General features: G+C 45.2%; 1 protein-coding gene across 1 annotated transcript in view; it reads right to left on the bottom strand.

Moving 5' to 3' along the window:
* Positions 1–15,926, bottom strand: part of LOC138369555 (fap1 adhesin-like) — a 78,670-nt gene extending 62,744 nt beyond the window's left edge. Inside the window, exons 1-2 of the mRNA XM_069332973.1 lie at positions 15,384–15,926; positions 6,432–6,491 (exon numbers count right to left, since the gene is read on the bottom strand). Coding sequence (XP_069189074.1) covers positions 6,432–6,491; positions 15,384–15,926 — 603 coding nt within the window. The remainder of the gene's footprint in view (positions 1–6,431; positions 6,492–15,383) is intronic.
* Positions 15,927–22,721: the final 6,795 nt, after the last annotated feature.

The following is a 22,721-nucleotide window of genomic DNA, read 5'->3' as shown; positions in this document are numbered from 1 at the left end:
CTTTCCACTTTCCTGCTCCTGTCTTCCAGGATAAAGCGTCAACAAACGCTTTTGTTACTCCCCCCTCATGGTAGATGGAGGGGGGTGAGCGGTAGATGGAGGGGCGAGTGGTAGATGGAGGGGCGAGTGGTAGATGGGGGGTGAGCGGTAGATAGAGGGGGTGAGCGGTAGATGGAAGGGCGAGTGGAAGATGGAGGGGCGAGTGGTAGATGGAGGGGCGAGTGGTAGATGGAGGGGAGAGTGGTAGATGGAGGGGCGAGTGGTAGATGGAGGGGCGAGTGGTAGATGGAGGGGCGAGTGGTAGATGGAGGGGTGAGTGGTAGATGGAGGGGTGAGTGGTAGATGGAGGGGTGAGTGGTAGATGGAGGGGTGAGTGGTAGATGGAGGGGCGAGTGGAAGATGGAGGGGGCGAGTGGTAGATGGGGGGTGAGCGGTAGATGGAGGGGGTGAGCGGTAGATGGAGGGGCGCGTGGAAGATGGAGGGGGCGAGTGGTAGATGGAGGGGGTGAGCGGTAGATGGAGGGGCGCGTGGAAGATGGAGGGGGCGAGTGGTAGATGGAGGGGGCGAGTGGTAGATGGAGGGGGTGAGTGGTAGATGGAGGGGGTGAGTGGTAGATGGAGGGGCGAGTGGTAGATGGAGGGGGGAGTGGTAGATGGAGGGGTAGAAGCGAGAACGGAGGTCACAAGTGCACATAAATGATTACCGTTGCCATCGTCGTTGGAACCTACGACACCTGACTCTGGGACCCAGAGCTGGAGCCTGGTTCATCCTGATCCTTCCCAGCACGTGTATATCTTTACTACATCTTGTGTCTGGTGTTGCGTCTCTCGTGCTTCTTCTGGGGTCATGTTTATATATGTGGTACACCCTCCTCTCACACACCTGACTGCTGCTTCTCGCTTGTACAGTTGTATTCAGGGCTTCTGATGCTCTCAGGGACTTCAATAGCATCATCCGGTCTCTTTCAGACACTTAAGGTGACTTCTATATGTCTCTAACTATCATTTTCAGGTAATATCTAGTCATTTTTTTAAGGGTCTTCTGGTTTCTGGTCCGTCTTATTTCACGTGGTTTTATTTTCAAGGTGGTTCTTTCAAGCCATCGAATATTCCCAGCCTCTCTCTCTCTCTCAATCTTTAAGGTCACTCTCTATCTCCCGAATATCTAAGTCTTTTTCTGGTTCATTCAGATAATTTTATAATATTTTAGATCCATTCAGATCTCCCTCAACTATTTTCAGGTCCATTTCGCGTCCTCTGGAGCACTTCAGAATCATATTAGATGAAGCGAGGTTTCTCTCATCCACAACGATTCTCTTGGGTCCACCTGAAATTCTTTCTTCACAAGTGCCAATTGGGTTTCCGTTTTTTGTTTTTTATGTTCACATATATTTTTGTCTTAAAATTCAGACAAGTTCGTTCAATAATATGTTGGCTCCTAAGATTTCTTAAAAGTCTTATTTAGGTCTTCCGTTGTATTTTTCAGATTAGGTCCACTATAGATTGACCTGTATCATTTTCAGATATCCCGCAGATCTTGTTCGGGTCAGAGCAGGTCTTCTTCAGGTCTGTTTAGGCTTTTTTTCAGGCGTGTCCAAGTCTTGCTCACGTTTACTTAGGTCATCTCCAGATTTGCCAAGGCCTTTTTCAGATGTGTCAAGGTCTTCTTCCGGTGTGGCCAGGTCTTGTACGGGTGTGGCCAGGCGTGTACTGGGTGTGGCCTGGTCTGTACCGGGTGTAGCTAGGCGTGTACTGGGTGTGGCCAGGTCTGTACAGGGTGTGGCCAGGTCTGTACTGGCTGTGGCCAGGCATGTACCGGGTGTGACCAGGTCTGTACCGGGTGTGGCCAGGTCTGTACCGGGTGTAGCCAGGTCCTCATCAGTTGGGGAGGCTGATGATGAGGGTGAGGAACGCCTGCCACCATCCTCAGGGAACGTCTCGTCCGCCCTACTCCCTCCTCTGATCAGTATTAATGGCCTGTGTCGTGGGGGGTGAGAGAGAAGGGAGGGCATGGGATGGGGAGAGGAGGAGGAGGAAGAGGAAGGCCATGAGATGAGGGGAAAGGAGAAGCCTCTTCCATACCTTTCTCACTTCACTTCTTCCTCCGTTTCTCTGCGACGCTTTCTATACTCCACATTTTCACATCGGAAACACCACTGGTTCTACTGTCACTCTTACGACCCAGGGTTCAACTCGCGCACCCCCAAATGCCGGTTCCCCTTAATAACTCTCCAAGAGCACTTAAACACGTCCCGGTTAAGAAAAGTGGAAGCGCCGGGACCATTACGATTATTCGTAAATGCATTCCGAAGGACAGGCTTCGGCCCTTCCAGTTCCCCAGCGATCAATATTTCCAGACTTCCTCCCCCTCTAGTTCTCCTTCACGACGATCCATTCCCATTAAGGCAATATTATACTTGAAGTAATTTTACTAAAGTAATCTTGATCACACTGGTGTTGGTTTCGAGGTCCTTCGACTCAGCCAGCCTGGAAAGCACTAGTAAACATACAAGCACTGAAAAATACTAAGTACACATACCTTGTTTGTCTCCCGATCATTTGCTCTCAGACAAGCAGTTCGACAAAACGTCTGGAGAATGCCGGTAATCACACAAAGGGGGAGGTGAGGGTCCCAAGTGGCGTTTGTCTGTCTCAAGATCATTCACCCCCTCAGACAAGCAGTTTAACGGGGCCTTCGTGAAGTAAACTGTCTCGCTCCTACCAGTTACTTATCGGAGCGGCTCACGTCAACCAGCCATTCATCACAGCCGATTGGCACTGCCATTGTCGTGGGCCATAAATATATAATACCCTACATGCTTTTACACTTAGCCTGAGTTCTGTACTGCCAGAGAGTGCCGGAGCTGTTCTCTTGGACACACTGCTGCGATCTCTCTCTCTCTCTCTCTCTCTCTCTCTCTCTCTCTCTCTCTCTCTCTCTCTCTCTCTCTCTCTCTCTCTCTCTCTCTCTTAAACTTCTAATTGAAACTCCTCTTTGTTTCTTGTTCTCGTAATTAGATTTTAAGATGCCTTTATTGGAATACTGCAAAGGTTTGTACATCTGGCCCTAATTTCCTGCTTCCTTATCGAGTTTTCTAATTTGATTCTTAAGAACATGACGAAGGAGATTAACGAGTGTCAGAGGTTTTAAATAATCTATCTGAAATATTCTTAGTACCTCTCTATCGAAGGATTTTACGTGAATATTCTCATATAGAAACACAGAAATAGAAATGTCCTCGCTGCTCGCTTTCTGATCAGGCCTCCTGGTTGAGGGTCTGGTCAGCCAGACTGTTGGATGCGCCTGCTGCACGCAGCCTGATGTAGGAATCGCAGCTCGAATGATCAAGGAATCAGAACATAAGCAATATCGGAGCAACATCTTAGTAAAATATGAACATAATATGGAGAGTAACAAGGGGGTATTTGAATGAAAAATGTATCGACGGGAAAATGTCAGACACATTGAATAACACTATTACTTCTACACAGAAATTAAGATAAATTAACTCCCATATCACACACAAAAAAGGAAGATACGCACACAACTTAATTGAATGTTTGTTTTAAATTATATATGAATTAATTTACCCTAAATTTTGCGTGTAAATAACGGCGTGACTCTGAAAATATGGCTAATCTGAGAATCCAAGTCTCTGTTCACCTGCATTGAAAAGCAGGTGGTACTGTACAGTAATTTTCTCTCTCAGCGTACCTACTGTACGCTGAGAGAGAAAATTCGAACATCAAAAACCCAAAACGTTTCAGCACACACCCACTCTAAACACAAGGGGAAGGGGGGGGGGGGGTATAGCTACCAGACCTCTCACAGTGTTCAAAGGAGAACTGTATTACACTTCCAAAGGATACCTGATCAACCGAGCTGTGATTCATGCGAGCAGTGGCATCTAACAGTCTGGTTGACCAGACCGCCAACCTGAAATGCCATACACCCACACCCGCCCACGCCCGCCCATAAAACCCAAACTCACCCCTCCACGTCCGCCCACGCCCACGCCTTCACCTGTTGGAGCCCAAGACAGCATCCATCATCGACCTCCCCCTTTCTTGTCTTGATTTACTATCTTAAACATGATTTAGAGTCTGAATGTGTTCCAAGTCGTCCCCATTTATGATTAACTTCGTCTTTAGGAGTCGTGGCGTTTTAAAGCGACCACAGTGACTTCCCCGTTGACGTTGGCTGAGGCATGCTTCCGGACACCGTCGTTATTTATTTATTTATTTATTAATTTATTATTTATTTATTTATTATTTATTTATTTATATACAAGAAGGTACATTGGATTTATGAGAGTACTTTGTACAGAGTACAGAGTACCTGAGAGTACAGGTACTCTGAGAGAACTCTATCAACATCAGAGGCCCGAGACTGTTCAACACGCTTCCACTACACATAAGGAGCATAACTGGCCGACCCCTCACAGTGTTCAAGAGAGAGAGAACTGGATAAGCACCTCCAAAGGATACCTGATCAACCGGGCTGTGATTCGTACGTCAGGCTGCGAACAGCCGCGTCCAACATCCTGGTTGACCAGTTCAGCAACCAGGAGGCCTGGTCGACGACCGGGCCGCGGGGACACGAAGCCCCGAAAGCACCTCAGATAAGGAACATAGGCATTCATGTTTTTTTTCATTCTTTTTGACGCGTTTCACGTTCCACTAACGTTTCCACTAAGCGTTTCGCGTTCCACTAACACGCGTTTCGTTTCGTTATGTAGCTTACGTTGTCGAGTAATATGTATATTAAATACATATTATGTATAATAGATATATAGCCTATATCTATACGAGAGGCTGTATGTCTCTGTCCCAGGTTGGAGGTTAGACGTTTGGGCCTAGCCTCACCAAGCTTTGTAGAGTGACTGGTGGGTTTAAGGGGATTGTCATAGGAGGGTCAAGGTCGGCCCCCCACGTCTCCTTTAAAGGGTACAGGTATTGCCAGAACATATGTTTTGATGATAGATTTGCATACTGAGGGGGGGGAGGGTGTTTCCCCACGCTTACATTCATGTAAGTGTAGGGAAGTGTGGGAAGGTTGCTTCATGGGGCAACCTTCTTGGGTCGTCCCTGTACATCTAGTACAGATATTAATGCCAATAATGTGTACATACCTGAAGTTATACCTACACATAGGTAAATTATACTTACACATATGTAACGTATACCTACATACACGTCAATTATACCTTTGCATACGTAAATTACACCTACGCGAACCCATATCATACCTTCAGGTATATAATTATACCAACACGTGTGTCAATTAGACTTTAAGAGCCACTTAAGAGCCACTTAAGAGACACTTAAGAGCCACTTAAGAGACACTTACGATAACACTTACGATACACTAGACAAATAAAATCATATAAAGCACCGAGTCACTTTACTTCAGCCAAATTAAAAATCAGTTTAAAGTTAGGTGACTCTCCGACTGCACTGAATAGGTCTCTCTAGCTACCTAAGAGACTTTTAAAGTATACAACACAGAGCCAACAACCATATACTAAGCACCACCTGACACAGCTGGGCTGATCAACAATCAATCAATGGAATTCTTAATTTTCGAAAACTTTCTCTCACACTCCACTGTGTTTGAGTCCATTATTCCATTCTGTTCTTTAACAGCCTGCCCTCACACTTATCAAAATAATACAAATATATATATATATATATATATATATATATATATATATATATATATATATATATATATATATATATAATATATATATATATATGTCATATATATAGATATATATATATATATAATATATATATATATATATATATATATATATATATATATATATATATATATATATGTCGTACCTAGTAGCCAGAACTCACTTCTCAGCCTACTATGCAAGGCCAGATTTGCCTAATAAGCCAATTTTTCATGAATTAATGTTTTTTCGACTACCTAACCTACCTAACCTAACCTTAACCTAACGATTTCGGCTACCTAACAGAACCTAACCTATAAAGATAGGTTAGGTTTGGTTAGGTAGGGTTGGTTAGGTTCGGTCATATATATACGTTAATTTTAACTCCAATGACAAAAAATTGACCTCATACATAATGAAATGGGTAGCTTTATCATTTCATAAGAAAAAAATTAGAGAAAATATATTAATTCAGTAAAACTTGGCTTATTAGGCAAATCGGGCCTTGCATAGTAGGCTGAGGAGTGAGTTCTGGCTACTATGTACGACATATATATATATATAATATATATATATATATATATATATATATATATATATTATATAAGCTCAGGTGGGGGGTAAATGGTTTCATTACAGGTTAGCTATTACTGGGATGCATTGACCATATGTTCTCTCTCTGAACTGACACTATTCTTTCTGCCTTGCAGTGTTGATCCAGCAACCTGTGTGTGTATGTGGGCTCACCTGTGGGTTTGTGCACCTCATCTCACCTTGCCCTCCACCATACCCGCCGTCAACACATACCTGAAAAGTGAACATACACAGTTATAAATACTCACAAGGATTATACATCATTACACCCTACATAATACACAAATGAAAAGTATACAGCTGATATACATGCTGATTTATTTAGTACATGTGTGAAAATGTTAGAATACACATTGTAACTATTGAATGAACTCCCGTAATTGATGGCAATACCATGGGATGCCTGGAGTTTACCTGTAGTGGGTTCTGGAAGTTCTTCTTCTCCCCCATACCTAGCCTGAGGCCAGGCTTGTCTTGTGATAACCTGGGTCTAGATTCACGAAGCAGTTACGCAAGTACTTACGAACGTGTATATCTTTCCTTAATCTTTGACGGCTTTGGTTACATTTATTAAACAGTTTACAAGCATGAAAACTTGCCAATCAACTGTTGTTATTGTTATAAACAGCCTCCTGGTGCTTCGGAGCTCATTAACTGCCGCCAAAGATTGAGAAAAGATCTACACGTTCGTAAGTGCTTGCGTAACTATTTCGTGAATCCGGCTCCTGATCTAGAAGGCTGTTGTTGCTTGAAGCGTCGTGCAGGTCTACATATCCATTAAACCGAATTTGTCAGATGATTCCTATAGGAACTTACCTAGTTTTTCTTTTTTATATAACATCCATAACAGATAGCAATAATTACCACGGGATAACACACATATACCACGATGCTTTGATAACCCATGGAATAATAATCATATTTTCATCCGAGGGTTCATAAATATCTCACATGAATGTTTACTGCAATATATTAGTTGTGCAAAGTTAAATGTTTCAATTGCACATTAGTTAATGCCTGATGTTTGCACGCAAACACTGACGCCCAAATCATTGGTGAAAATTACTATGATACTCTAGAGACAACAGCAGCTGTAAGATACGGAATAGTGTATTCTATTGTATTCCAATACAAAATGATAATATTCATGATTTAAGGACGAAAGCCACGATTTTTTTTTAGGGGGGGGGGGATGTGTGCATTCACGGGAATTGAACTTCAGCTCCTGAGTCTCGCCTTTCATTGCTTGTCTGGAACATTGATTTCCCACCTTCAGCTTTTCATAATTAATTAAGACTTTCTAAGTTCCACCTGTGTCTTCCCATCCTGTGATATATATTTGGAATTCTGGAATGCCTCCATGCTACCCTCCAGGCTCCTGGCCTGCTGGAATGCCTCTATGCTTCCTTCTAGGCTCCTGGCCTGTTGGAATGCCCCCATGCTACCCTCCAGGCTTCTGGCCTGCTGGAATGCCTCCATGCTATCCTCCAGGGCCCCCTGGCCTGTTGGAATGCCTCAATGCTTCCCTCAAGGCTCCTGGCCTCCTGGAATGCCCCCATGCTACCCTCCAGGCTTCTGGCCTGCTGGAATGCCTCCATGCTATCCTCCAGGCTCCTGGCCTGCTGGAATGCCCCCATGCTACCCTCCAGGTTCCTGGCCTGCTGGAATGCCCTCCATGCTACCTCCAGGCTCCTTTCCTCCTGGAATGCCCTCCATGCTACCCTCCAGGCTCCTGGCCTCCTGGAATGCCCTCCATGCTTCCCTCCAGGTTCCTGGCCTGCTGGAATGCCCTCCATGCTACCCTCCAGGCTCCTGGCCTCCTGGAATGCCCTCCATGCTTCCCTCCAGGTTCCTGGCCTCCTGGAATGCCCTCCATGCTACCCTCCAGGCTCCTGGCCTCCTGGAATGCCCACCATGCTTCCCTCCAGGTTCCTGGCCTCCTAGAATGCCCTCCATGCTAACCTCCAGGCTCCTGGCCTCCTGGAATGCCCCCATGCTACCCTCCAGGCTTCTGGCCTGCTGGAATGCCTCCATGCTATCCTCCAGGCTCCTGGCCTGCTGGAATGCCTCCATGCTTCCCTCCAGGTTCCTGGCCTGCTGGAATGCCCTCCATGCTACCCTCCAGGCTCCTGGCCTCCTGGAATGCCCCCATGCTACCCTCCAGGCTTCTGGCCTGCTGGAATGCCTCCATGCTATCCTCCAGGCTCCTGGCCTGCTGGAATGCCTCCATGCTTCCCTCCAGGTTCCTGGCCTGCTGGAATGCCCTCCATGCTACCCTCCAGGCTCCTGGCCTCCTGGAATGCCCCCCATGCTACCCTCCAGGGCTCCCTGGCCTGCTATACCCCACACACCGCCTCTCCAGACGTACATTTGATGTATAACAGCAATACCCAACAGTTTAATGCCTACAACGTTCTCTCTCAGAAAACACATTATATATTTTTAATGCACATTAATACACATTAGTTGAGTATATTATATCTTCCTCCTGCATAAGCTGCGTATATTATTTCGTTTTATGACAGACTCATTATACATAAGAACTCTTCGTCCACTTGACGATATGTATATTACTGTGTATTTTACAATCTAGTTCAGTATTTATATTATATATATATATATATATATATATATATATATATATATATATATATATAATCTTTTAAGGTTTCTTTTTTTTAATTTTGTTGAATATAAATTGATCGATCTTGTATTTATATTTGATATGTGTGTGTGTACTCACCAAATCACCTAATTGTACTCACCTAATTGATGTTTATGAAACCTCTGATATCTGTTTCGTATCTGTTTTGGTTTATGAAACCTAAACCTCTGATGTTTATACAGTGTGTGTGTGTGTGTGTACTCACCTAATTGTACTCACCTAATTGTGCTTGCGGGGGTTGAGCTCTGGCTCTTTGGTCCCGCCTCTCAACCGTCAATCAACTGGTGTACAGATTCCTGAGCCTATTGGGCTCTATCATATCTACATTTGAAACTGTGAATGGAGTCAGCCTCCACCACATCACTTCCTAATGCATTCCATTTGCTAACTACTCTGACACTGAAAAAGTTCTTTCTAACGTCTCTGTGGCTCATTTGGGTACTCAGCTTCCACCTGTGTCCCCTTGTTCGCGTCCCACCAGTGTTGAAAAGTTCGTCCTTGTTTACCCGGTCGATTCCCCTGAGGATTTTGTAGGTTGTGATCATGTCCCCCCTTACTCTTCTGTCTTCCAGTGTCGTGAGGTGCATTTCCCGCAGCCTTTCCTCATAACTCATGCCTCTTAGTTCTGGGACTAGTCTAGTAGCATACCTTTGGACTTTTTCCAGCTTCGTCTTGTGCTTGACAAGGTACAAGACGTGTGTGTGTGTGTGTGTGTGTGTGTGTGTGTGTGTGTGTGTACTCACCTATATGTGCTTGCAGGATCGAGCATTGACTCTTGGATCCCGCCTTTCTAGCTATCGGTTGTTTACAGCAATGACTCCTGTCCCATTTCCCTATCATACCTAGTTTTAAAAGTATGAATAGTATTTGCTTCCACAACCTGTTCCCCAAGTGCATTCCATTTTTCTACTACTCTCACGCTAAAAGAAAACTTCCTAACATCTCTGTGACTCATCTGAGTTTCCAGTTTCCACCCATGTCCCCTCGTTCTGTTATTATTACGTGTGAACATTTGATCTATTTCCACTTTGTCAATTCCCCTGAGTATTTTATATGTCCCTATCATATCTCCTCTCTCCCTTCTTTTCTCTAGTGTCGTAAGGTTCAGTTCCTTCAGCCGCTCTTCATATCCCATCCCTCGTAGCTCTGGGACAAGCCTCGTCGCAAACCTCTGAACCTTCTCCAGTTTCTTTATGTGTTTCTTCAGGTGGGGGCTCCATGATGGCGCGGCATACTCTAAGACGGGTCTCACGTAGGCAGTGTAAAGCGCCCTAAAAGCTTCCTCATTTAGGTTTCTGAATGAAGTTCTAATTTTCGCCAGTGTAGAGTACGCTGCTGTCGTTATCCTATTTATATGTGCCTCAGGAGTTAGATTAGGTGTCACATCCACTCCCAGGTCTCTTTCTCGAATCGTTACAGGTAGGCTGTTCCCCTTCATTGTGTACTGTCCCTTTGGTCTCCTGTCACCTGATCCCATTTCCATAACTTTACATTTACTGGTGTTAAACTCCAGTAGCCATTTCTCTGACCATCTCTGCAGCCTGTTTAAGTCCTCTTGGAGGATCCTACAATCCTCGTCTGTCACAACTCTTCTCATTAATTTTGCGTCATCTGCAAACATTGACATGTATGATTCCACTCCTGTAAACATATCATTTACGTAAATTAGAAAGAGGATTGGTCCCAGCACCGATCCTTGAGGTACTCCATTTGTTACTGTTCGCCAGTCCGACTTTTCGCTCCTTACCATTACCCTCTGGCTCCTTCCTGTTAGGTAGTTCTTCACCCATACTAGGGCCTTTCCGCTTACTCCTGCCTGCCTCTCAAGTTTGTATAGCAGTCTGTGTGTGTGTCTTTCCCTTAATACACCACTCACACGATTTTCCTCAAATTCCCCCCTCTTGTTTCTCTGCCTCCTCCTCCTCTTCGATATCTTTTCCCCTCAAAACCCCCCCATCTCTGCTATCCCCAAAACTTCCCCCCCCCCCCTTACCTCTCTTATCGACCAACCAAACATTTCACTATGTCGCAAGGGACAGCCGGATCATTATCAATACAAAGACCCAATATGCAATAAAACTGAACTCTGGTGCATATTGGGTTTCCTGTGGAGACAATTTTGAAAGGAAGGGGGTGGGGGAGAGGGGGGGTCCTGGCCGGTTCTCAGCCCCCCCCCCCCTGCGTGGGAGAGGGGAGGGGGGTTAGTTCCGTTAAGCAATGGACAGTGTTAATAGTGTGTGTGTGTGTGTGTGTGTGTGAGTGTGTGTGTGTGTGTGTGTGTGTGTGTGTGTGTGTGTGTGTGTGTGTGTGTGTGTGTGTGTGCATCTTGAATGCGCTGAATTAAACAAAATAAACTAGTTTTGTGGCACTAGCGTGGGTTGTCTGTTAGTTTGGTGGCAACATTCTGGGTACAATTCACTAATATCCAAGGCAGAAACAACACCAATTATATACATGTAAACATTTCACATTTAACAACCAAAAACCGCTCCAATTGGCCTAGTAAGCAAAGCCAGTATATATATATATATATATATATATATATATATATATATATATATATATATATATATATATCGTACCTAGTAGCCAGAACGCACTATTCTCGGCCTACTATGCAAGGCCCGATTTGCCTAATAAGCCAAGTTTTCCTGAATTATTATATTTTCTTTAATTTTTTTCTTATGAAATGATAAAGCTACCCATTTCATTATGTATGAAGTCAATTTTTTTTATTGGAGTTAAAATTAACGTAGATATATGACCGAACCTAACCAACCCTACCTAACCTAACCTATCTTTATAAGTTAGGTTAGGTTAGGTAGCCGAAAAAGTTTGGTTAGGTTAGGTTAGGTAGGTTAAGTAGTCGAAAAAACATTAATTCATGAAAACTTGGCTTATTAGGCACATCGGGCATTGCATAGTAGGCTGAGAAGTGCGTTCTGGCTACAAGGTACGACATATATATATATATATATATATATATATATATATATATATATATATATATATATATATATATATATACCCACACACCAGGTGGGTGATGAGGCGCGTCGTGTCCGAATCGATTCTCACTCCCAGAATCTGTTTCTGGTTACTTTCTGTATGCTACCGGTCTATCTCTGTTTTTCTTTTTGTGTCATGCTATGTCTGTTACTCTCTCTCTAATTTATAGAGGCAAACAGAAAAAAGTGACATACACAAATATTATATATATATATATATATATATATATATATATATATATATATATATAATATATATATATATATATACACACTGATGCATGTATTACCAAGGACACGAGTAGGTGGGGACGGTGTGTGACAGGCAGGAGGATGGGGAGGAAGGGACAGGGAATGGGGATGAGGAGGGGGAGAAGGGGAGGGGGGGGCGTGTGTCTGCACGCACTCTGGCGTCTGGCAGACTGGTATCGAAAGACGGCGGCCCTAAATATCACACACACACACACACACACACACACACACACACACACACACACACACACACGCACATGCACACGCACATGCACACACACACACACACACACACGCACATGCACATGCACACACGCGCGCGCGCGGCAAACCATACACCTGCAAGCTAGGTGTAAACACAACTAGGTGAGTACCTGATAGTTGTTATCACACCAAACTCCTCCTCCCCCCCCCCTCCCCCCCCCTCCCTGAAGCCCCACATCACTCAGCTATCATCATTCGCACAAGCATACCTGGTGAACATGGTTACGGTAATGTCACACGACTTCGGCGACGTGAACTAGGAGTCATGAAGGGCCTTGTATACACTGTACCTCAGCTCACTTCTGGTAAATGTAGAGCCAACGAGGACTCCTTATCTGGTGAAGCACGTCCCGGAGCTTCAGAAATGGTACGCCACCACCCTGGTGGTCACAGGAGTCACCAGGAAAGATTAGAAGAATTAAACTATTAACCTTAGACTAAATAATGATACCGTTTCGGCTCGTCCTGGACCGTCTGGGACAGTTATCGTATCGTGTGGGTCAAGGATGGACCAAAACGTCGTCACTACTATTTTATATATATATATATATATATATATATATATATATATATATATATATATATATATATATATTATTAAATATGACCGAAAAAGTAAGATTAATAAATCTAACACGAATTTTCTCAATCTTTCGTACATTACGCTTCACTGTTGGAGGTAAATCAAAAATTAATTCTCCAAAATTCATTTTTATTTCTAGTCTGACGCGACACGGGCGCGTTTCGTAAAACTTATTACATTTTCAAAGACTTTAGTTCACAAATACACAACTGAATAGAACTTACGTATCTCCGATTTTATATCTACATTTGAGTGAGGTGAAAGGGGTGATGTGGCATTAACACAAGACAGAACAAAATGTGGGATTAATAGGGTATTAATTTCATCAACACAAGACAGAACAAGAGTATTAATAGGGTATTAATTTCATCAACACAAGACAGAACACGAAACAATGGATATTGAATAGAAGTGTTTGTAGAAAGCCTATTGGTCCATATTTCTTGATGCTTCTATATTGGAGCGGAGTCTTGAGGTGGGTAGAATATAGTTGTGCAATAATTGGCTGTTGATTGCTGGTGTTGACTTCTTGATGTGTAGTGCCTCGCAAACGTCAAGCCGCCTGCTATCGCTGTATCTATCGATGATTTCTGTGTTGTTTACTAGGATTTCTCTGGCGATGGTTTGGTTGTGGGAAGAGATTATATGTTCCTTAATGGAGCCCTGTTGCTTATGCATCGTTAAACGCCTAGAAAGAGATGTTGTTGTCTTGCCTATATACTGGGTTTTTTGGAGCTTACAGTCCCTAAGTGGGCATTTGAAGGCATAGACGACGTTAGTCTCTTTTAAAGCGTTCTGTTTTGTAGAGCCAATGTAGAACGCTTTAAAACAATACAATACAGAGGTAAGACACACAATACATATAGAATATATAGGAGCACTAGCTGACCACTTGTGACCCCAGGCAGCGGGACGCGACGCTAACAAGCATGTAATGCGATCATTGGACTGGTGAACAGGGGAGCAAGCGGAGAGAACGGACGGATTAACAGGCAGAATGGCTGAGAATACGAAGAATAAAAATGAAAAACGGAGGATGGAAGAGCTATTTATGATAACTGACGTGTTGAGATAGTGTAAATTTATATACGATGTGACTCGTATATAAATTACTCGTATATATATATATATATATATATATATTATATATATATATATATATATATATATATATATATATATATATATATATATATATATATATATATGTGTGTGTGTGTGTGTGTGTGTGTGTGTGTGTGTGTGTGTGTGTGTGTGTGTGTGTGTGTGTGTGTACTCAGTTTAAACAATCACTTTGCATATATGAATCGATAGTGTTTCCTGCAATATATCTCAACAATTATAACTGTCTCTTAGTGCAAAACGTCTCAGGATATTAACTGAAATCTACAATTGCCATTATATGAAAGATTTACCAACTAGAAAGATCGAGGCTTAGGAAATGGAGCAAGGAATAGTTATTCACATCTAGATAAATACTAAAATACATACAAGTGAGTACAGACACAGCAGAATGTGTGTACACTCAGATACAACTATATATATACACATACAACAAATATACATGGAGACAGAAAGATATACTCACGACTCAAGATATACTCAGTAAGACACACACACGGAAATAAAGACATACAGAGATAGATAGAGAGAGAGAGAGAGAGAGATGAGAGAGAGAAGAGAGAGAGAGAGGAGAGAGAGAGAGAGAGAGAGAGAGAGAGAGAGAGAGAGATAGAGAGAGAGAGAGAGAGAGGAATAAGAGCTACACACAAGAGCACGTAGCTTCCATCTAACAAAAAATTATAAGATTATAGGCCCTTTAAATATGGCGGAGACCGCCTGTGTTGTTGTTTATGAAACCAAGAAGACCAAGTTAAGCTTTTTCCAAGAGGTTAAGTGCACTGCCAGGTAAGAGCTTTAGCGTGTACGTCTCTCCCCAAGCTGGAGAAAACTGCTGTTGCTTATTTCAAGTCGTAATAACGGGCCAATGATTCAGCCTTTATGCCCCAGAGCCCAGCCAATTAGGATCTAATTTTATTTGTAACATAATTAAAGGAATGAAGAAAATATATATTGTGAAAACTTAAAATGGAGCTTCGAAACTCCTCAGCAATACAATACGTGGAATTACTTTTTTCCCCCGATTTAAAAAAATTTTGATCTATTAACCGAAGGATGAATAGCCGGAGAATGGAGTAATAATAAACCGAAGAAATGACAATAATGTACATAGTAAGAAGCATAAACAAAGAAGATCAAGAAGTGATGATCAAAGAGAGAAAATGGAAATAAGAAAAGGAATTAGTCACATGTGTGTCTGCGGAATTAGTCACATGTGTGTCTGCGGAATTAGTCATATGTGTGTCTGCGGAATTAGCCACAGATGTGTCAGCGGAATTAGTCACAGATGTGTCTGCGGAATTAGTCACAGATGTGTCTGCGGAATTAGTCACATGTGTGTCTGCGGAATTAGCCACAGATGTGTCTGCGGAATTAGCCACAGATGTGTCTGCGGAATTAGTCACAGATGTGTCTGCGGAATTAGTCACATGTGTGTCTGCGGAATTAGTCACATGTGTGTCTGCGGAATTAGTCACATGTGTGTCTGCGGAATCAGTCACAGATGTGTCTGCGGAATCAGCCACAGATGTGTCTGCGGAATCAGCCACAGATGTGTCTGCGGAATTAGTCACAGATGTGTCTGCGGAATTAGCCACAGATGTGTCTGCGGAATCAGCCACAGATGTGTCTGCGGAATTAGTCACATGTGTGTCTGCGGAATCAGCCACAGATGTGTCTGCGGAATCAGCCACAGATATGTCTGCGGAATTAGCCGCAGCATTATCTGGGGTTAACATGAGCGGCGGCAGACACATGAATCGTCGGGTTAGACGTGTATTGAAATAAACACAATGTTTTAGTTACAAACTGAGCTATTGCCCTGAAGCGGTCGAAAAGGGGGAAAGGCGAGGCTTTGGAGCTGGCGCTTGACCTTGCCGGCACATCTAGGTGAGTGCACCCGTGGGTATCTTCTTGAGGTTATCTTGAGATGATTTCGGGGCTTTAGTGTCCCCGCGGCCCGGTCCTCGACCAGGCCGCCACCCCCACGAAGCAGCCCGTGACAGCTGACTAACACCCAGGTACCTATTTTACTGCTAGGTAACAGGGGCATAGGGTGAAAGAAACTCTGCCCATTGTTTCTCGCCGGCGCCCGGGATCGAACCCAGGACCACAGGATCACAAGCCAGTGTGCAGTCCGCTCGGCCGACCGACTCCCGACCGGGTAGGTCGGTTTTACAACCCAGAAGGCCTATAGTTGGCTTTCCTAAAGGTCTAATTACACCCCTCCCCCCATCCCTTCCCTAATCCCGAAATATCGACCCTTTTACCTCCCTAATAGCCCCCTCCTCCCCTTTACCTTCCATACAGCCCCCTTACCTCCCTTATCGACCCCTTACTTACCTTATCACACCCTCCCCTTCACCCCCCCCCCTATAGATATGGATTAACAGTTTACTCAGGACTATTGGCAATCCTGACAGCCTGCCTGCCACAATAGTTTCATTACTTGGGGCATCTGAGCCAATTTTGTGGGTTGGGGGGAAATAATGCTACACCCAGAGAGCCACAGGGGGTATGCTTTAATTGGATGACTCATGTGCATTTCGCCTTTCTGGCCGGCGGAGGTTCTGACCCTGTTTGCTTACATGGAGAATTTTGAGCAGCAATTGAGGTGATTAAGATCACATGTGGAGAGCTAATTGTCTGCATCAACTGTGGCCGTGCGTAGTTAACAGGTTGTGTGGACTCACCTAGATGTGCTTGCAGGGGTTGAGCTCTGGCTCTTTGGTCCCGCCTCTCAACTGTCAATCAACTGGTGTACAGATTCCTGAGCCTATTGGGCTCTATCATATCTACATTTGAAACTGTGTATGGAGTCAGCCTCCACCACATCACTTCCTAGTACATTCCATTTACTAACTACTCTGACACTGAAAAGTTCTTTCTAACGTCCCTATTTTGTCCCCATTTGTCCTTTCTTTCTAACGTCCCCATTTGGGCGCACATACGCACACTCAAGAAGCAGCCCGTAACAGATGTCTAACTCCCAGGTACCTAATTACTGCTGGGTGAACAGGATATCAGGGTGAAAGAAACTGTCCATTTGTTTCCGCATCGGTCGGAAATCGAGCCCGGGTCATTAGGACTATGATCCTCGAGCACTGTCCACTCAGCCGGGAGGCCCCACTAAGTACTCACCTAGTTGTGCTTGTCGAGGTTTAGCTTTGGCTCTTTGGTCCCGCCTCTCGACTGTACCTACGCTTCTGGAGATCAATGGCCCCGCGGCCCGGTCTCCGACCAGGCCTCCCCGATTGGTCGTCTGGTCAACCAGGCTGTTGGACGCGGCTGTTCGCAGCCTGACGCATGAAATTTTCTATTGAACTCTGTAAGAGGTCGGCCAGTTATGCCCCTTACGTGTAGCGGGAGAGTGTTGAAAAGTCTTGGGCCCTTGATGTTGATAGAGTGCAGACGAGGAGTCACAATAACCAATAACGTGGCTGTAATATGTTGACAGAACCACACGCTAGAAAGTGAAGGGACGACGACGTTTCGGTCCGTCCTGGACCATTCTCACAATCGACTTGAGGATGGTCCAGGACGGACCGAAACGTCATCGTCCCTTCACTTTCTAGTGTGTAGTTTGGTCAACATGTTGATAAAGTTCTCTTTTAGAATAGCTATTGCACCTCTGCTTTTCAACGGGGGTATTTTGCATGCCCTGCCTTGTCTACTGCTGATCTCATGTGATGTTATTTCTGTATTCAGATGTGTGTGTGTGTGTGTGTGTGTGTGTGTGTGTGTGTGTGTGTGTGTGTGTGTGTGTGTGTGTGTGTGTGTGTGTGTGTGTGTGTGAAAAATCTGTAGTAGATATGATAGAGAAAAATAAGTCAGGGGTAAGTACCTTCAATAACCGAGGGTTAAAAAGGCGTGGTCCAAGAACTAACAGCTGGATCCTGCAGGCACAAATAGGTATAAACACACACACACACACACACACACACACAAACAAACACACACTTCACAGTTCATGCAAGGTCACGCATTCTTCCCCAGGGCTCGTTTATAGCCATTAAAAAGACATGGTTTTCTAGCTAAGTGGAATAGCATGTCGCTTGACTGCCACGACTGACAGGCGGGCAATAACGGCTACCTTATGGGGTATGAGACGACCACTACGTCACCTGGCCAGACACGGCCCCCACACACCCCGCTCTTACGTCTGGATGGAAATAATATTCTCGAACTGTGAGAGGGGACTAAGACCTGAGAATAGTTTGTGCCCCTTCTGCGTCATCGCTATACTCCTTAAACAAACCTGAAGGTGTATCTATACCCTCGTTTGACTGTAGTTTGTTGTGATCCAGTTAAGTGGTTTACAACATGCGGGTTTGGAAGGGTTATGTTCTTGGGTCAAGTTTAAGCTGAATTTAAGACTTTCTGATGCTTCCTCACCTAGAATATCAAGCTTTTTGGTTGCCTCTAATGCGAGAATCAAGCTTTATAGGTTGATTGACGAGGGCTGTGGTGGGTATGTGGGCCTGCGGGCCGCTCCAAGCAACAGCCTGGTGGACCAAACTCTCACAAGTCGAGCCTGGCCTCGGGCCGGGCTTGGGGAGTAGAAGAACTCCCAGAACCCCATCAACCAGGTATCAACCAGGTATCAACCAGGCGTTGCCATCCCTGCACCGGCAACCACAACGACTGTTTCCCCTCTTCAGGTCATCGTATTTACCTCTGAGACAAGCTGACGGTACTCTGTATATAGAAGCCTAGTGGCTCCAGCCTTCCTCGTCGCATCCCAGCTCCTAGCATCTCCAGAAAGCTCCCCCCCCCCAATTCGAGGTCCCCGGCTCCCAGCCAAGACTCCCAGCATCTACAGAAAGCTCCCCCCCCCCCACTTCGAGGTCCCCGGCTCCCAGCCAAGACTCCCAGCATCTCTAGAAAGCTCCCCCCCCCCACTTCGAGGTCCCCGGCTCCCAGCCAAGACTCCCAGCATCTACAGAAAGTAGAAATGGTCAAGCCATTTTTCTTCCATGAGAGAGTAATATTTCCGGGGCGCAAATACCCTATATTCTGCAACCTTGGGCCGCCGCTATATTAATTAACCTCTTTGATCAACGTCCAAGCAGCTGGCACTTAGGCCAATTTGATCATTCTTCACCTTTCCTTAAAGACCCGGAACATCCCTTCGTGGGGGGATTTTTGTTTAAATGGCGGTAAAGATCTCTCGATCTTTTGGCTCTTGTTGTGCCTAAGGCGGCACTACGAGCTTCTTGTTTTTGTCGATGCACTGACTGATCGATGCACCCCCACACACACACACTACTGACCCCTCCAGCACCCCCCCCCTCCCCTACACACACACACACACACACGACTGACCCATCCAGCACCCCCCCCCCTCCCCTACACACACACACACACGACTGACCCCTCCAGCACCCCCCCCTCCCCTACACACACACACACACACGACTGACCCCTCCAGCACCCCCCCCCCAAACACACACACGACTGACCCCTCCAGCACCCCCCCCTACACACACACGACTGACCCATCCAGCACCCCCCCCAAACACACACACGACTGACCCCTCCAGCACCCCCCCCTCCTACACACACACACACACACGACTGACCCCTCCAGCACCCCCCCCCTACACACACACACACACACACGACTGACCCCTCCAGCACCCCCCCCCCTACACACACACACACACGACTGACCCCTCCAGCACCCCCTCCCCCCCTCCACACGACTGACCCCTCCAGCACCCGCACCCGGGCCTCCGGAGCCTCCTTCACCAGCCTCGGGTCATAATGACAGCAGATTCAGCCAGAAATAAGTTCCTCGATTTCCGTATTCAGCTCCAGTTTTCCCCAATTAGGATTTTTTTCCTTCAAAAGTTTACCAAAAGGTTCCTGGACAGTCAGTATATTGCGGGAGGGGGGGGGGGAAGGTTGACGGAGGGGTGAGAAAAGGAGATAAATGAGGGAGGGATGAGGGTAGGGAGAAGGATGATGGAGGGGGTGAGGGTAGGGAGAAGGATGATGGAGGGGGTGAGAGAAGTCAGCGAAAAGGATGAGAGAGGGGGTGTGATGGTGGGGGAGGAAGGGATGGTGCCATAAAGGGAGGCACATTAAGTCAAGGAAGGGAGAGAGATAGAGAGGGGGTAGGGATGGTGACCCACCAGTATGAGTCACAGTGGTCATGTGGTCCACCAACACCCACACATCGTGTCAGCAAGGCGGACAGCCCGCCGCCTGCTTTCATAACTCTCCCTGTATTTCCCACTTCTAAACTTCCCTTCACCTATGCCTCTCCTTCCTCTGTACTCCCAAAAAGCAAAAAAATAAAGGTGTGGACGACCCCTCGTTTATGACCCGTGACCTGAGGTAACTCCAGCCCCCTGGTACAGTCACCTGTCCCCCAGTACTAGAGTAGGGGGGGGGGATTATTCCCCCACCACTGCAGTTATAGAGGGGCCCTGAGGTGATGGGAGTGGGTGTGGGGGGTGGGGGGGGTGAGATCCTGTCCTAGTGCCATTCTTACTTCAACGGCCTGACCATTATTATTGTGTTTAGGCCTAATGCAGTTAGCTGCACCCAATAGGTTTATTTAACAGAAGTAAAATATAAATTTATATTTACATAATTATTGTTATTTTCTTATGGATATTTTCCAATATATATATATATATATATATATATATATATATATATATATATATATATATATATATATATATATTTACTTGGGAACCAGAAGACTCGAACCCCCGACCCCACGAGTGGTATGCTGAAGCTCTAACCACCTTGCTATGAACAGCCTTATATAAAGAAAGGTTTCAGAAGCAACTAACCGCTGCCCAGCAGGAATTTTATACAGAGGCCTAGTCGAGGACCGGGCCGCGGGGGCCGTTGAGCCCCGAAAATATCGCAAGGTAACCGCAAGGTTAGATTTCCCTGGCTGGTACTAAAGCACAGAGGAAGTGCTGATCTACTTCCACGTCCTATGAATGGACGAGGAGGAGGAGAGAAGGGAGAGGGGAAGAAAGCAGGAAGATAAGGAAAAGGAAGAGATAAAGAAACAGAGGAGAGTGGGAAGGAGAAAGAGGACGAGCAGATGAGAAAAACAACCAGAGACATCTCCAAGGAGATAATAGAAAAGTCAAGCGGGAAAGTTTGTGCGGGATGGCGTGGTCAGTCCGGAGGCTGAGGTCCCCATCTGCCCACAACAGCTCACCTCTCCCACTTTCTTGACGTCGCTCAGGATGCAGATGTCGACGATACGGCAAGACCAGCCAGGGAGGGAGGGAGGGAGGGAGGAAGGGTGCAGGCTTTCGTCCTGGATTGAAAAAGGTAGCCACCGTGCATCCGTTTAAATGGCGCGTCATTTACGGAATAATTGGAACAGTTATTTGGTGATATAAGTCAAAGATATTGGTCTTCTGAGCGAACGGAACCATCGACGCCTTATCTTGGACGTCAGAAAAATTGACAAAGGTTTGTAACGAAAGTTAAACCAATATGATTCGAAGTCGAGTATCACAGTAGCTTTCACCGAGGAACTGTAAATCATCTGTGCAGTGTACCCCGGGTTCGACTCCTCATTCCTCCAACTGATTTTCTAATTGATACGTCACGTGATTGTGCAGTTTTCCTGAGGTACAGTAATATGTATTATGTAATAGTTTTCCCTGAGATTCTGTAAAGCGTCGGAGTTTAAAGGTTCCCTTTAGCAGTGCAATACGTTCGATTAGGTATTTTGTCTGTGGGTTTGTCTTGAGGTGAACTTGAGATGATTTTGGGGCTTAGCGTCCTCGCGGCCCGGTCCTCGACCAGGCCTCCTCATTGCTGGACTGGTCAACCAGGCTGTTGGACGCGGCTGCTCGCAGTCTGACGTACGAATCACAGCCTGGTAAATTATTATGTATCTCTCCCGCCTGCGCTCAAGAGAATACAGATTTAGGCACTTTAGTCGGTCGCAATAGTTTAGATGTTTTACTGAGTGGATTCTAGCAGTAAAGGATCTCTGCACGCTCTCCAGGTCAGCAATTTCTCCAGGTTTGAAAGGGGCTGTCATTGTGCAGCAGTACTCCACTCTAGAGAGCACAAGCGTTTTGAAAAGTATCATCATCGGTATAGCGTCTCTAGTGTGAAAGGTTCTTGTTATCCAACCTGTCATTTTTCTTGCAGTTGTGACGGCTACTTTATTGTGTTCTTTGAAGGTAAGGTCTTCCGACATGAGTACACCCAGATCCTTTACATTGCTTTTTCGTTCTATGTTATGATTTAACTGCGTTTTGTACGTGGTTTCCGTTTTTATATTTTCATTTGTTTTCCGTAGCGCATGAGCTGGAACTTATCTTCGTTAAACACCATATTATTTTCTGTAGCCCATAGAAAGACCTGATTTACACCTGATTGGAGGTTTGTCTTGTCCTCTATGTTGTCTACTCTTATAAAAATCCTTGTGTCATCTGCAAAGGATGACACAGTACTATAGATTGTGTCCTTGTCTATGTCCGATATGAAGATGAGAAAAAGTACTGAGTAAGCACAGTACCCTGGGGGACTGAGCTCTTACGGACTGAGGGTAAGCC

Source organism: Procambarus clarkii, chromosome 29, assembly GCF_040958095.1.
Source record: "Procambarus clarkii isolate CNS0578487 chromosome 29, FALCON_Pclarkii_2.0, whole genome shotgun sequence".
Taxonomy (NCBI): Eukaryota; Metazoa; Arthropoda; class Malacostraca; order Decapoda; family Cambaridae; genus Procambarus; species Procambarus clarkii.
Note: the sequence above shows the minus strand (reverse complement) of the source record. Positions and strands in the feature narration are given on the sequence as shown.